The following is a 14,776-nucleotide window of genomic DNA, read 5'->3' as shown; positions in this document are numbered from 1 at the left end:
CATGCGTGGAGACCGTGGGGCAGAGGTGAAGGTGCTCGGGACCCCAGCCGGCCCGGTGGCGCCTGAGAAGCTGTGCAAAGCTGCCACATTCTGCCGTCTGCCGAGACGCGCCTGGGCAGACTGGGCGTCCACTCCCAGGGCACTGGGGCTGTTTCTAGAAGGGGGCGGGAGGGAGTGGCCTGGACTAAGCCGCTGATCAGGAATCTCAATGCTTCGGGAGCCTTTGGGTAGAAGTGCACCCTGGGGTGGTTCTGGTTCTGACTGAGGCCTGGGAGGGACAGGGTCCAGGGGGGCTCGTGATCACCCCCAGGAGGTAGCCTGCCCCTCAGTAGGCAGGATCTCAGAGGCCCCATCCCAGGGTGCACCACACCACAGGAGTTCTCAGCATTCCCGCGCCTCCTGCATTGGGTCCAGGGACTCCGTCAATCAGGTGTCCCCAAACGGTGAGTCAGGGCTAAAGGCACGGATGCCCTGTGAGCCAGCGTCTAGACGCTGCCTCTGACATGGGCCTCCCACGTAGGCACCACCTGCTCTCAGAGACCCCCCATAAGGGGCTTCTCCAGGGCCTGAATCCCTGACCAGCCCCAAAGTGTTCCTGCGGTGGCCCAAGGCATGGCAGCCCAGCATTGCTCACATTGTCACGCCCCAAGGGCCTTGGGATTTCTCCAGGAGCACCAGGCACCGGCCGCCGACTGGAATGACCAGACATGCCCTTGTCTGCATGCCCTCCCCAGAAACTGGAGAGGGGCCCGCGGCGGCTGGGCGCCCCAGTGAAGGGATGGGGGTGGCGTATGTTTCCCTGGTGAACTTCATCCCATTTGGCTTGGCCTGGCTGTGGAGCGGGCTGGGACCTGACCCCTGCCCTCAGAAAGACTGACCGTCCAGCTTGCTTGGCACTGTGGGTCAACTTAAGCCCTGGAATGAACAGTTTTAATAAAAAGTACTTCTGTGTGACCCTGAATTCCAAAAATCATAGACCTTGAATTCCAAAAATCATAAAGAGATGGCTTTTCTTTTGCTTTATTAAACAATTACCATAGATGGGGAAGGAGGGTTTGGGGGGCACCGGGCATACCAGCCAGGCTGTGATGAGCACCCCCATGCTGGAGAGGGCTGAATTCCAAGCCCAGCTGTCCCCCTCAGGGTCTCCAGATCAGGCGTCTGTGGCCACATCAGCATCCCCAGAAGTGAATCCGAAAGGAGCTGAAAGAACCCCACGAGCCACATGGAGCCCTCCAATGTGAGGGCGCCCCTCACCCCAGTTCTCAGTCATCAGGACTCCCGAGCCGCCTCCCACGTCCCCTCCCTGCCCCCGTAAGCTCCCCACACCCACAGGAGGTCTCATCAGGTGTCTTTACTGTCGGTCCAATCAGAGGGATCAGAAACTGTGAGCGCAGGGAAAACCCGAGGGAGGCTGCTGTGTGGACCCCGGCAGGGATCCCAAACGGCCCGCAACACGCCAGTTGGCTCAGGGCATTTGGGCCAGGTGGGGCCCCCAAGGCCTTCCCGCCCCGGGGGGGGGCTGGCCGCCGCATCCTGCTCCAACTCCCGCCAGCATCTTCACCCTCCTGCAAACCCCTTGACCAGGGAGGTTGTGGGGGCGGGTCGCAGGATTCACAGCGGCCGAGGTGCCCCCAGGTCGGGTTGGCGGGAGGGTGTGGCCCTGGGGGCAGCGGGTGGGTCCAGAGTGGCACCCGCGGGGCGGCAGGGCCCGGACGGCGCCACCCAGAGCTCCTTACCTCATGAAGTCTGGCGACTTGGCCATGGCGTGCTCAAACTCCGAGAAAGACAGCATGTTGTCGTTGTCCAGGTCCGACTCGCCCAGCACCTGAGGGGTGCAGGGGAGCAGGGAGGGGCCATGTCAGGATGGGGCGGGGTGCAGGGCAGAGGGAGAAAAACGACAAACGCTGGGTGCTGTCAGGCCAGGCTCCCTGGGGGTGCACCCAGGCACCCCGAGTCCCTGTGAGCTGTGCTCCCCTGCCAGTCCCCACACCTCTCCCCTGTACCACCCCAAACAAGGCTGTGCAGAGCCGGGAGTCCTCTCGGTGACTCCCAAGAGCAGTGAGACTGGGTGCGGGCGAACAGGCTGACAACCCCCAGCATCTGCCATTATCCATTTAAGGTGGGGGTGGGGAGTTCCGCCCTGTAAGGGGTGCGCTCAGCCAGGGAGGCAGCAGCGATGACCCCTTAAGGTTTTATATCTGTCCCCAGTTCCCATCCAGACCAGCATTGCTGGGAGGTTCTGGTCCTGGGGCACGGGGGGCCTGGCCTCCCTTGGGGATGCTCATCTGGCTTCGGGCACTGCACCCTTTGGACGGTCACTCCGGGTTGCCTGTGTTCCAGGACACCGCAGGGAGGGCTGCAGGCCGCCGGCCCACAGTGGCCGCAGTATCGGTGGGGGGCCCTTGGCGTGGTGGCCCGGCACGCTACTTGGGGGGTCCAGAAAGGGAGCCTTGATGCTGGAGACAGGCAGAAAGTGGGGCGGGTTGCCTACAGCCGAGCGCCCACCCTCGGGCCCGCCTGCCTCCCTCCGGCCTGGGCCGCACGCACGTGGCTGGTGAGGTCCGTCAGCAGGTCCTCCGACACGTCCTGGCAGTTGAGCAGCCGCACGATGAGCCGGTGCAGGTCGTCCTCATCGATGAAGCCGTTCTCATTGAAGTCTGGGGGAGGCAGAACCCACAGACTGCATCAGCCTGCGGGGAGCCAGCAGCCCTCCCTGCACTGAGCCCGGAGCCGGGACCCAGGGAGACCCAGGGGTGGGGAAGCCAAGCCCAGGGCAGGCGGCCACGGGGGGGCACTGACATCATGGGCAGAAAGACTTCAGGGAGCCTGCGCCTGCGTGCTCTGCCCAGACACCCCGAGAGCATCGTCTGTTTGAAGCCATCGGATCTTTCATTACTCTCACGTTACGTGTTACAAAAAGTAAACTGAGGCACAGAGCTGCCCTATGGCTTATCCACATTGCCAGCAAGAGCAAGGCGGGATTCAGACCTGGCCAGGCTGGTCCACGCCAACCACTGTTCTCTGGAATCTCCATCTGGGTCTCTCAAGCCAGCATGTTTTGGGGGGCAGGGAGGCGCACAGCAGCAGCGGTTTCTAGCCCCCACCCCACGATCCTGCTCCCCTGGGCACTGTTGCTCGGCGCCGCCTTCCCTCCGGCCAGGCCTCGGTTGCAGAGAGGAGCCCAATGGATTCCTGCCCACAGGGCGCCCAGGCCGCTGGGGTGGGGTGGGGGGACAGCCAGGCACTGAGCAGCTTGGCTCTGGAAGAGAGGAACAGGGGTCCCCGATGGGTGGTTTGGGGGTGTGAACGAGGACGATTTCTGGGAGGAGGAGGACTGAAAGGCTGGGGCCTGCGGACGTGCCGAGGGTCCACGGCTGGGAAGGTACAGCCATGGGTGGTCAGTCGGCCGGCAGCGGGGCTCTGGAGAGAGTCGGAGGTCAGTCTGGAAGCTGGACCGAGCGGCAGACTCCGGAAGGCGACGACGGTGCGGACATTCTGCAGGGATATTCTCCGTTGAACGCCCCGCACAGCCCCAAGCCACGAGCTCGCACGGGGAATCTCTGCGGCAGTGAGCTCGACTGCCAGGCAGGGGCCGGTGCCTTCGTCTGTGGCTTCGTCCCCGTCACGCAGCGCAGAGGCCGATGCCCACAGAAATGCCCCCGCTTTCCCCATCTCATTCCAGCTTGGCCGAAGGGTCGCGTCGATGCTGTTGAATGCTGCATTCATTTCCCCAGTCTGGGCTTCTCCTCTGCCTTCCAGCCCCTCCTCCGGCAGTCTTGTAGGACCCTGAAACTCAACACCCCCCCACCCCCACACTGGAAGTTGTGGCCTTTGGCAGACAGGCGACTCCACGCCTCTAGTGACTCGGCCAGTGAGCGTGGGTCATCCCTGACTGTCTCCTTCCCCCATTCCCTAAGGCTAGCACCCACCAAATCCTCCTAGCTCCACCTTCAGGCGACAGTGAGCCCCCACTCTGCCTCCTGGGGCTCCTTGCCTGGAACTCTCAGCCCTGAGAACCTTCAGGTCTTTATCCAAATGCCAGCTTCTCCCCCGGGGCTGTTCAGAACCTACAATCAGTCATTGTGTGTTGCTTTTCCTGCTTTGTTTCACTTGCTAGCTTATTTCCCTCCACCAGAATATAATTTCCACCAGGGCTGAGATGTGTCTTTCTGTTTCTACTGCCTTCTCAGCTCCTCAAACAGTGCCTGCAACACAGCCGTGCTTAGCGGGTATTTGTGAATACACGCGTCTGTGTTACGTTGCCGTCAGGGAATGAACGAGCTGGCCGAGGTCACTTTGCCGTGCGGGTACCTCTACGGGCAGTCCCTGTGCGAGACACTCGTCACCGCTTCTGCAGTGATAAAACGCCCCGCTTCGGGCTGGATGTCCGGCCACGTACACTCCCGCTTCTCCCGCTGCCGAGGCCGTGGTCGCCGCTCCCTGGGGCACGGTGCGGATGCCGAGGCACAGCCGACCCCCTCCGTCCTCGAGCAGGGCCTCTCCCCAGCTGATACCACCCCGGGACGAGGCTCGGGCCGGCCTTCACCCCAGCTCTCCCTGGGTGATCGTCTCCCACAGGCAGGCGCCACGGCAGCGCAGGTGGAAGGCCGGGCAGTGCAGTGACCGTGCTGCTGCCGGGAAGCTCTGCAGCCTCCCCCAGAGGCCCGCAGTGTCCCCGGGAGCCCTGCTGGCCCAGCGCCCACAGCAGACCGCCGCAGAGGGACATGGCTTCGGCCCAAGCCGTCTGGAAACGGAGTAATTTGTTGGAGTAAAATGCAGCCCTGGACACTTGCTCTCCTTTGGGGGAGCAAGGGCAGAGACGCCTGGGGGCTGGGACCCGGGGCTCCGCAGTGCCTGTCTGCGGCCTCCGCAGTGCAGGACCTCAGGCCTGGGCCACTCCAGGCAGGTGGAGGTGGGGCTCCTGCTTGCGGCTTCCCAACAGTGGGGGTGATTAGAGAGCTAGTGATCTTCAGATACCCCGAACCCCTCATGTCATCCTCTGGACATCGCTGCCATGCTCGTCACGCCTCACTACTAAGGGAGCGCTCTCGTTCACAAAGGGCGGCCCACGTGGGTGGGGCGGGCACGGGTCACTGTCACCCCGCGAGGGCTGCAGTTGCCCCCCACCCCACGCCTCTCCCGGCTGACCCTTGAATCCAGGATTTGGTCTGACTCACTGCGGGCAATCCTCCCCGAGCCGGGGGTGAGGGCGCCCCTCTCAGACCCTACTGAGCTTCCAACCACCCACCCACCGGGGCACACCCGGCACTGTTACCCGGGCACCTCAACTCTGCAGCTGAGGCCCAGCAGCCAGTTCTTAACCCGCCACCCCACCCCACCCCACCCCACCCCATCCCAGGGTGATGGAGTCCAGCCTGCGGCCTTTTGGGAAAGAGTGGGTTCCGGCAGGGCTTCTTGAACTTCCGAGGGCGGAGAGAGCGGGCTGGGCTCTTAGTCAGCTGCAGACTCTGACTAGCAGGTGGCGTGAGGCCTTAGGCTCTGCGGTTCTAAGGACCCACAGGGCCCACTGGTGCCGCTGGGGCGTGGCCGCGCTTGGGCCTTCGGGGAGGGCCCTGGCCAGGTCTCCGGACGCCCACTGAACCACGCCACCACCTCTACCGCCACCACCCTCTTCTGCATGCCCGCTGTGTCCTATGCCCTGTGTCACTGCTGCCACCACCTCAGTTTGATGAACAGCTACAGGGTTCCAGCACCGGGCTCAGGGGAGAGGCACGTCTTCTGTCTTGACTCTGCTCACAGCTCCGCCAGGAAACAAATCTCAGCCCAGCACGAAGAAAGCAATTGTCTGGGCGCTTCAGAAGCCGCCCTGGTGCTGAGGAGTCCCTGGGCGCACATCTGCACGGCTGATTTATACGCAGGCTTTGTTCCTTTGTTTCTGTGCTGAGCTCAAGGTGGAAGGAACCTCTGGAGGGCTGGGAGCGAGGCTGGCGGAAGACACGAGGCCAGCGTGGAGGCAGGTGGCATCTGGGCCTTGACCTGAGCTGAGGCACTGCCTGACCTCGGGGAAGGGAGGCCATTCACCCCAGTTCTGAGCTCCACAATCTAGCTCCTGTGCTTCGAAGCCTGAAGAAACCCTGCTGCTCTTCCCGCTCCCTGAAGAGTTTGGATGTTTTTGTTTGTTTTAGCTCCAGAAACCGTGGAAAGGCAGCTGAGGCAGACACCTTTGGGGATATCTGCCCAGCATCAACTTTGCCATCTCTGAGAAGTGCCTCCCCACCCCCCCCCTCCCCGGCGGGAGGCCTCGGGAGCCATGTCTGCTAGGTGGCTGCTGCTCCCTGGCCATTGTTGCTTGGACCAGGCCGGTCATCTGGCCCAGGGGCACTAGAGTGTTGGCTCAGCGGAGTCACCAGCATCTCCTGACAGATGCTTGTGGCCAGTCAGTGAGAGTGGGGCCCACAGGACACGTGGGGGCCAGAGGGCCTGTAGGCCCAGAGGCATGGAATCAGGCCTGCAGCAAAACCCTGCTCCTGTCCGTGCACCTGCGGAGACTGGGCTGCTGTGGAGAGATGGACGACACCGCTGTCTCGCAACCTGGCCAGCTTGCGGGAGGCCCGCCCAGTCCTACCATGGCGCCACACTGCTGTGGTGGGCAGCCCGAGCGTGCCCTTCCCCTAATGCGCTCTTGGCATGCACATCAGCATAATCCACACCCGTCTGGAGTGTGGACAGGGACCGTGACTGGCAGGCAGGCGTCGCTTCTGTGATTTCCTGTGATTTTCATTACGGTCGGTAAGGTTCCATCTTGTGAGCAAGTGGCCCTGGGGAGGACCCATGTGGCAGGGGGAGGGCAGCCTCCAGCCGCCAGCCAGCAAGAAGCTCAGGGCTCCACGTCACAGCCACCAGCAGCCTAGGTGGCTTGTCTGGGTTCTTTTCCCTCACAAGAGCCTTGACTGTAGCCGTGGGAACCCTAAGACGAGCACCAGTGAGTTCCTGACCATGGAAACTGAGATCGCAAACCGCTGTCACGCAGTCGCTGAGTGCCGCTGGCTGTGCCACAGCCTTGGAGAGCCCGTGCTCTGCTGCTGCTCCCGAGCAGGCGAGCTCTGCTCCACGCAGCCTGCAGACTGCTGGCGAGGCCATGAGCACCCAGTGCTCTCCGTGCGAGGACCTGCCCGTCCAGAAGAGTGGGGACGGGAGGGGGCAGCAGCTTGGAGAGTGACGCCGGCCAGCTGGAGGTCTGACAGAGACGAGCAAGAGCCAGAACACCTGCGGCCCCTAAGGAACACCCTGGGGACTCCTGGAAATAGTCGGGGTGGGGAAGGAGGAAGACTGGTGGGGGGTGGGCACGACAAGCCAACCAACCTGGGTGTGGGGGCTTCTTTTGTGCCTAGACCCAACAGTGAAGTGTTGGGCCCATTACACTGAGTCAGCTCTAGTGCTCCCACCTTTCTTTCTATTAAACAAGCATAATTTCTTCGTGCTCTTCTACATAGCATCCTCGCGCTCTCTCCCTCTCATTGCCCACACCACAACCATCAGATGTCAACGCCAGCAGCTCCCCTTGCCACCCACGGCGTGAGGGGCGTGGTTCCCAACAGGAATGGCAGTTCTCAGTCTTTTGTGGCCTGTAATACCCAAGAAACACTGCATGGCCACGACACCCAGCAAGCCCCAGGGACACCATCCCAGCAGCACCCCAGACGCGGTGGTGGGGGGTCCAGCTGTGGCGCTGCGGGTGTCCCCAGCCCCCACACACCTACCGTAGATGCGGAAGGCATACTCGATCTTCAGGCTGGGGCAGGCCTGCTCGCTGAACACAGAGGCCATGCCCAGCACGTCCTCGAAGGAGAACACGTTGTTGTGTGAGAACACTCTGCAGATTCGGTCTCGGAAAGGGTTGACCTGTGGGTGTGGGGCAGGAGGGGAGACATTCCAGAGCCGTCAGGCGAGCGCCTCCCGAGGCTTGCTCCCCTTCCCGAAGCACAGCGTCTCAGGGTTGAAAGGAAAGAAGAGCCACCCCCTAAATACTGCAGGAGGGACGGGTCTGCGGGCCAGGACGCTGGGCGCCAGGAAGGAGGGCGGGCCTGGGTCACGTCCCCACACACACCTGTGCCTCTCACACTTCCCCAGGGCTCCATTGTTGGTTGTTACTCTTTTGAATGGTCAGTAATTTTTCTCCATTTTCTGTATGAAATATGAAAAATGCTTAATAACTAGGATTAAACACTGTGTGTGCTCCACCTCCCAGAGGTAGCCACTGTCAACTTATTGATGTAGATGTCAGATGGACCTGGGGCGCCCCGATTTGCCAGTGACCTTACAGCAGACAGATCGCATAACCTCCGGAGGCTACGGTTTCTCGTCTGCGAGGGAGGGGAGCTGCTCCATTTCTCTAGTTAGGTCTGGGGGAGGATTAAGCAGGGTCGGTTCAAGCCAGTGTTGGGCGAGCAAATACCACCCAACAAACGGTAGCTGTTTGCTGTCGTTTAACTGCTATCGGGAGCAGCGGTTCTGACACTGAAACCTAGTTCACAAATCAGCACGCCAGTGAGTAAGGATCCAGTGATTTTAGAAACGCTGCTTCCCTTAAACTGGGCTTGGCCGAGTTCTGCAAGCGAGGGCCATGTGCTGAGCAAATGCCCAGCGCTTCTCCGCCAGCCCCAAGGAGGCGGCCTGGCCACTCCGCCTCCAGCCTCAGAGCACAGCAGGTGGGCACGCTGTGAGGCAGGCAGTGGGCAGATGCTGTGAGTTCAGATGACAGTGAAGCGGAAAGGGGCTTCTAACCCGACGGGGCTGTGTCCTCATGAAAGAGGCAATCTGGGCCTGGACATACACACTCAGGGAGGAGGCTGAAGCTGCAAGCAGAGATCAGAGTGCTGTATCTGAGCCAAGGAAGGCCAACGATGGCCACAATGCACCTGAAGCAAGGAGAGAGGCATGAGCCTCCCCAAGGCCCTCAGAGGGAACCGGGCCTCCTGCCGCCCCTCTCTCCAGCATCTGGAACTGAGACGGTGCATTCCTGTTGCTGGAGCCACACTGCGCCCTCGTGCTGGCAGCCTTGACAAACCCACGCCTCTAGGGCTCCGCCTTGTAGAGAAGACAGGTGACAGGGGTGACCCTATACCGGGAGACAGACGCCTGTCCCAGGAGCGCCAGGGTGGAGGGGAGACGGGCTGCCTGTGTAGGGTAAAGGATAGTTGCTCCGGCTCTGTACTCCACTAGCCTCTGGGGCGATCACCTGCAGCCCTGACTGAGGTAATGTGGAGGCTCTTGGGCAGGGCACGCATGCCTGACTATGGACACCTGAGCACAGGTGTGTAAGTGCAAGTGTGCACACCTGGGCCTAGGAGAGAGCCGATAAAGGTAGGCGGTGAGGCCCAGCCACGTGACTACAGAGCGGCCAGACAGTAAGAGCCACGGAGAGACCCAGAGAAGGAGTAAAGATGGTGGGGAGGGGGCTGGTGGGGAGCTGCCTGCCGGCTCCCAGGGCCCTGCCTCCTCAGCCTGCAGGCTAGCCACAGCATGTGCCACACCTGACAAGGTCCCCACTCTGCTTCCTCCATCCTCTCACCTCAACAGCCCCCTCCCAGATGCTTGTCCCAGCCTCAAATACTCAGTCACTCCTATCTAAGTGGCTTTACAAACTACCTTGACAAATGTAATCAAATTAATTCTCACAAATGGACAGGTGGCTTAACAAGCTTCCTGCAAGGAAGCCACTGCCGAGGATACTGCTTGTCATGCAAATACAAGTAAACAAGAAAATGTCAGGGCAGACACAGGTTCTCCCCGATGAGGCAGAAACACTGAGAATCCAGTCAGGTGTAAGGAGACCTCCTGGCTTAATCTCTCCTCCTGAGCTTGGAGAGGTGAGAGGCTGATGAACCCGCTCATCACCAAGCCACAAGCCCACCAGGGAACAGACTCCAACCTTCCCTTCCCTGGGGGCCTCCTCATTTCTGGGCTTTGCTAGTATGAGGTCATTGTGGGAGGTGGGGGAGGAGAAGAGTGATTGTGGGGAGCCACGCCCCCGTGTCATGTGACTGATCTGCTCACGTGCCTGCCTCTAACTGATGGTGGAGGAAAGGGTGTGCAGTGTGGCCAACATGGTGAACACTGATCTTGGGGGAACAGGCAGAGAAAATACTGCTCTGGAGAAAAAAGCACTAGAACAAATTTCACACTGTGGAAAGTTGGCCAAATAGTTGAAGAAGCATCCAAGTGTCTCTAATAGGGTTTTTGAAGTCCACGCAGAACCACGTTTCTGTGAGGCAGAAAGGAAGGAGGAGATACAGACCCAGCAGCGCATCACGACTTTTATAAAAACACCATTTATGGGAAAATTGTCTCAACGCGATCACAGATGGGGCCCCACGATGAACAGAGACTAGAAAGGAGCAGGGGTGGCGGCGGGAGGGGAACTAATTTCCTGCAGGATTTTCTGCAGACCACTGCACTCACAAAGCTAAATCCAGAAGTATGGGCAGTGCTCACTGATGTGGTTAGTTTCTTTTAAAAGAGTTGGAAGTATTGTCTAGCTCAAAGATGCCTAGCCAGAAGAGAAGTGACTATGAAAATCTTGACTCACTGAGAAGTTTAATTCAACAGCAAATGAATATATTCATACAATAGGAGCATGAACCACTTTTTTTTTTTTCACCGTTGTGGGGTGCATGATCAAAGAGTATCTTTTGATTAACTCTTGACAGAGCACTTACAATGGCCATCAGGCTCAGAGAGGAATCATCTACGGTTCTTGCACAAAAAGACAAGCATTTCAAATTTGCAGGTTTTTTATGATAACAAGTAGCTGTTGGCAGTTTTTGACCTAACAGAATCCGCCAAAAAATAAACTCAAATTCTTCTGACTCTTCAAAGTTGGAAGTGATTCGTTTTAACAAAAGAACATATCCTCACTTTTCCAAAGCAACTCATGCTTTCAAGAGAGTATATTGAAAATAAGAGTACTGTTGTCGTTAACAGGTGTTATCTATAAAAATGCTGTTATCTGTGTATAGGGAAATATGGCAAAAAGGCTTTTCTAATTCATTCGAAAATCATCCAAAGGAAGAGCGTTGATGGATTTTAAAGTCCATTAGTTAAAAATAGCAAAAGGCAATGTCTTCTGATAAGTTTGTAAGAGCCACTGATTGACATAAAGGAAGCTGGACATCTTCTAGGTTAGTTTCAATAAAAAACCTCTAATTGGTGGATGGGGCTGCAAATCAGGGCTACAATTTAATTCATGCAGCCATGTTACACTTCTTCTCTTTGGATCAGCTCTGACAAGCATTAAAAATAAACTCAGCTAGAACCAGACTTATGAACAGCTTGATATCAAAGTGACATTGCGTCCCCATACACAGTAGTTAATTGTTTGCAAACAATGAACTCGTGAGAAGATGAGATGCTGTTATTTAAAATAAAGAATATGTTTGGAAAGTACTTTATATAATCTTTTAATTTGTTTATTTAGTATGTTTATATTATATTAGTCTTGTAGTAAGGAGGGTATAGTGTGTAAATGAATATCCCAGGAGCATGAACCAGTTTTTCACTGCTGGGGATGTATAATCAAAGAAGTTAGCAGATCTCAGGTCAAAGTTAGCCCCCACATCACACAGGTAGAAGGGAGGCTCTGGGGGAAGGAGGGTGCTGAGCCCACGGTCACTCAGGAAGCAAGTGGGAAGGCCAGCTTAGGGACCCCTCCGGCCATCTAGCCCTTCCCACCCCCACTGTCTCTGGTGCTCTGTGTCTCATAAACCTGGAAGAGAAAGCTGGTGATGGAGGCTAAACATGCGACAGGTGAAATGCAGAAACCCTTGCAAGTGGAGCCCTCTTAAAATTCTTCCTTTAATCTTAAAAGTGTTTTTGATACCAAGTGCAAAAATGGAGTCTTGCCTAGGAGAGCTGTGCCTGTCACTCATGGTGGCCACTGGGGGTGTGGGCCCCCCTGAAGGAGGAGGACAGGAGAATGGCTGCAGGAGAAAGAAGCCAAAAGGAGAAGATGAAGGCTCCCCAGACCACCAGGCTTTGGGGGTGGTGGGAGCCAGGTGGGCAAGCTGCTCCTGAGAGGGTGTGGGCAGAGGACTGGCCACAGGGCTCGGTCACCAGAGTCCCTGGCACAGAGCTCTCTAGGACATGTCTGTAGCACACAAGCAGCACCAAGCACAGGGGCCCCAGAAGGTGCTGAGAGGAAAGTTCCTGAGGGTGGGAGAGGCTGCCTCCCGCTTCTGCTCTCTCAAGCCCAACTCAGCAGCCAGCCAGCCAGAGGAACAGCAGAAAAGAGGCAGGGCGCAAGGCTCATTAGTGACCACAGTTTACTGTGTTCCAGATTTGTGTTGCTATTACTTTAACAATCTGAAATCTGAACCAATGCATTTGGGGCCCCAGCCAGAGAGTTATAGTCTGGCTTCAATTTCACAGTTGTTTAGCAATCTTCAATCTTCCAGAGGATGACGAAGATGACAGTTGACAAAGCAACACTTCCTATTCAAGAATAAGGTGTACCCTGGTGGGAAGGTGTTCAGATTAGGGGATATTAAACATAGCAATGTAGAAATGTATCCAGGTAATTTGGCAGTGCAGTCTCCATCTCTGCATGATGAAACTAGCGATGAAAATAACCTCCAAATGCTGGGGACTTTTTTGGAAACAGAAACTACAGTTTGTTGACAATAAAGATTGCAGTCTCTGCCAAAATCCGAAAGCTTTTTAAAAAAGACCTTCTCAAAGTTATTGAACAAGAGGTTTGATTTGAAGATGAAAGTCACAAGGAAAATATTTGGACTTAGCTTAAAAATATCTCCTCCCCACTTCTCCAACTAGCACATAGTAAAAAGAGCTTTTTACAGTTGCTGGAAAAAAAACACACAAAGATACTCGGTGACTCAATCATGACATCATTGATGTACTTTGATTTTTAAGATCTCTTTTTTTTTTTAAAAAAAAAGAAAGACTAAACAGTATCATTTAACATTTTTCATTGCTAATTAAACATTTTTAATGCCTAGTGCTTAGTTATGAATACTGCTTTATTTTTGTTCATTTTGTCTGCTACTCTTATTAAAATATGATTAATATTCATGTTTTTAAAGCACTCTAAAACCTGTCAAGGAAAGGGGTGGGTGGAGTTGTATTTTTATGGAGTACTTAGGAGCTCAGTCCCTCTGATGTCTTGAGTAGAGGCTTCAGCTTGCTGAAGGTGTCTCACTGAGGGAGATGCGGCTTGAGAGTTATGCAAGATTGGGTGAGCAGAACAGTTGGGAAACAACAAAACTGCTTCCCCTCAGATATACCATATTTATGGATAGGAAGACTCAAGATGGTGTTCCTTTCCAAATTGAGCCCTAGAGTTAATGATTCTAGTTAAAGTCTTCCAATTGTTTTTATGGACACTGACAAGATGACCTGAAATTTTGTGTAGAAATGTAAAGGATCAAGACCAGCCAACGCAATCCCAACAGTGAAGAAGAACAGCTGACGCCTTTATACAGCTAGGTACCAAGATCTGTGCTAAGGTTGCAGCACTCAGCACTGGCATTATTGTGCAAGGATGGACTCACAGACCAGTGACTGGAAGAGATTCCAGAAACAGCCTACACTTATACGACTTCTTGACTTATCACAAAGATGACATTGCAGTGGACTTGAGAGGTATTTTCAATAAGCAGTGATGGATTTAGTACTATTCATGTTTGGGGAAATAATGAATCTTTATTATAACCTCATCATATACAGAAATCAATTCTAGATTGATTATCGCTAATGTGGAGAGCTAATAAAAGTTTTAGAAGAAAGCATAGGAGAAGATCTTCATGACGTTGGGACAAAGATTCTTTAACAGCATAAAACACTAACATATGGGGAAAATATTCATAAATTGGAGCATCTGAAGATTGAGACTTTAGGTTCAGAAAACAGCACTAACAGCATGAAAAGGGTTTTGTCAGTATGTGCTTCATATTGCGGATGGATAAGCACCACCGCAGGCAGAAAGTGAAATAGTTCTCAACAATGAAAAGCAACTAACTATTGATTCATGCAATGGTGGGGGTGATTCTGAAATATATTCTGCCGAGTAAAAGAAGTTAGACCCAAAGGGCTGTAAACTGTGTGAATCCACTCGTATGACATTCTGGAAAATGCAAACTTTAGGGATGGAAAACAGGTTAGTGGTTGCTAGTTGTTGGGGGAGGAGGAGAAACTGACCACAAGGAGGCTCACAAAAAAATTTATATATTTTTAATCATATATATTATTAGGAAAATACTAGAGGGAAACTTGAATATGCAAAAGATAAAGAACACCAGCGATGATAAATGGTCATGTAAATTAAAAAGACCCTTTTTCTTATTTAAATCATTTTTACAAGTACACATGTGTAGCTGTAGCTGGAGATTTCAACATTCCTCTGTCAATAATTGATAGAACAAGTAAAAAAATATATCAAGGATATAAAAATCTTGAAAAAGCTGCCAACCAATTCAACCTATTTTATAGGTTCTATTTTATGGAACACTCAACACAGCACAGTAGCAGACACATTATTTTCAAGTGCACTTGGAGCATTTACCTACATAGGCTAGATTCTAGATTATAAAGCTGTCTTCAACAAACTTGAAGAATTTAAATAATTAAAAAGTGCTATCTAGTCACAATATTAAAACAAGAAGTCAATAACAAGAAGATCAAAGAGAGCCCAAGGGTGACGCAGTGGGTTAAAGTGCAACACTGCGGAGTGCAGCCACTTGGACTCGAGTTTGATTCCCGCCTGCCCTGGAGCTGACCCACATGGCGTGGCAGACCTCTC

General features: G+C 54.7%; 1 protein-coding gene across 1 annotated transcript in view; it reads right to left on the bottom strand.

Annotated features, from left to right (window-relative positions):
- Positions 1–1,059: 1,059 nt before the first annotated feature.
- The window catches only part of CIB4 (calcium and integrin binding family member 4), a 38,179-nt gene continuing 24,462 nt past the window's right edge, over positions 1,060–14,776 (bottom strand). The window contains exons 4-7 of the mRNA XM_004686377.2: positions 7,725–7,866; positions 2,551–2,660; positions 1,740–1,828; positions 1,060–1,203 (exon numbers count right to left, since the gene is read on the bottom strand). Of these exons, the coding sequence (XP_004686434.1) occupies positions 1,173–1,203; positions 1,740–1,828; positions 2,551–2,660; positions 7,725–7,866 (372 nt within the window). The 3' untranslated portion in view covers positions 1,060–1,172. The remainder of the gene's footprint in view (positions 1,204–1,739; positions 1,829–2,550; positions 2,661–7,724; positions 7,867–14,776) is intronic.

Source organism: Condylura cristata, unplaced genomic scaffold (assembly GCF_000260355.1).
Source record: "Condylura cristata isolate star-nosed mole 26May11 unplaced genomic scaffold, ConCri1.0 scaffold00020, whole genome shotgun sequence".
Taxonomy (NCBI): Eukaryota; Metazoa; Chordata; class Mammalia; order Eulipotyphla; family Talpidae; genus Condylura; species Condylura cristata.
Note: the sequence above shows the minus strand (reverse complement) of the source record. Positions and strands in the feature narration are given on the sequence as shown.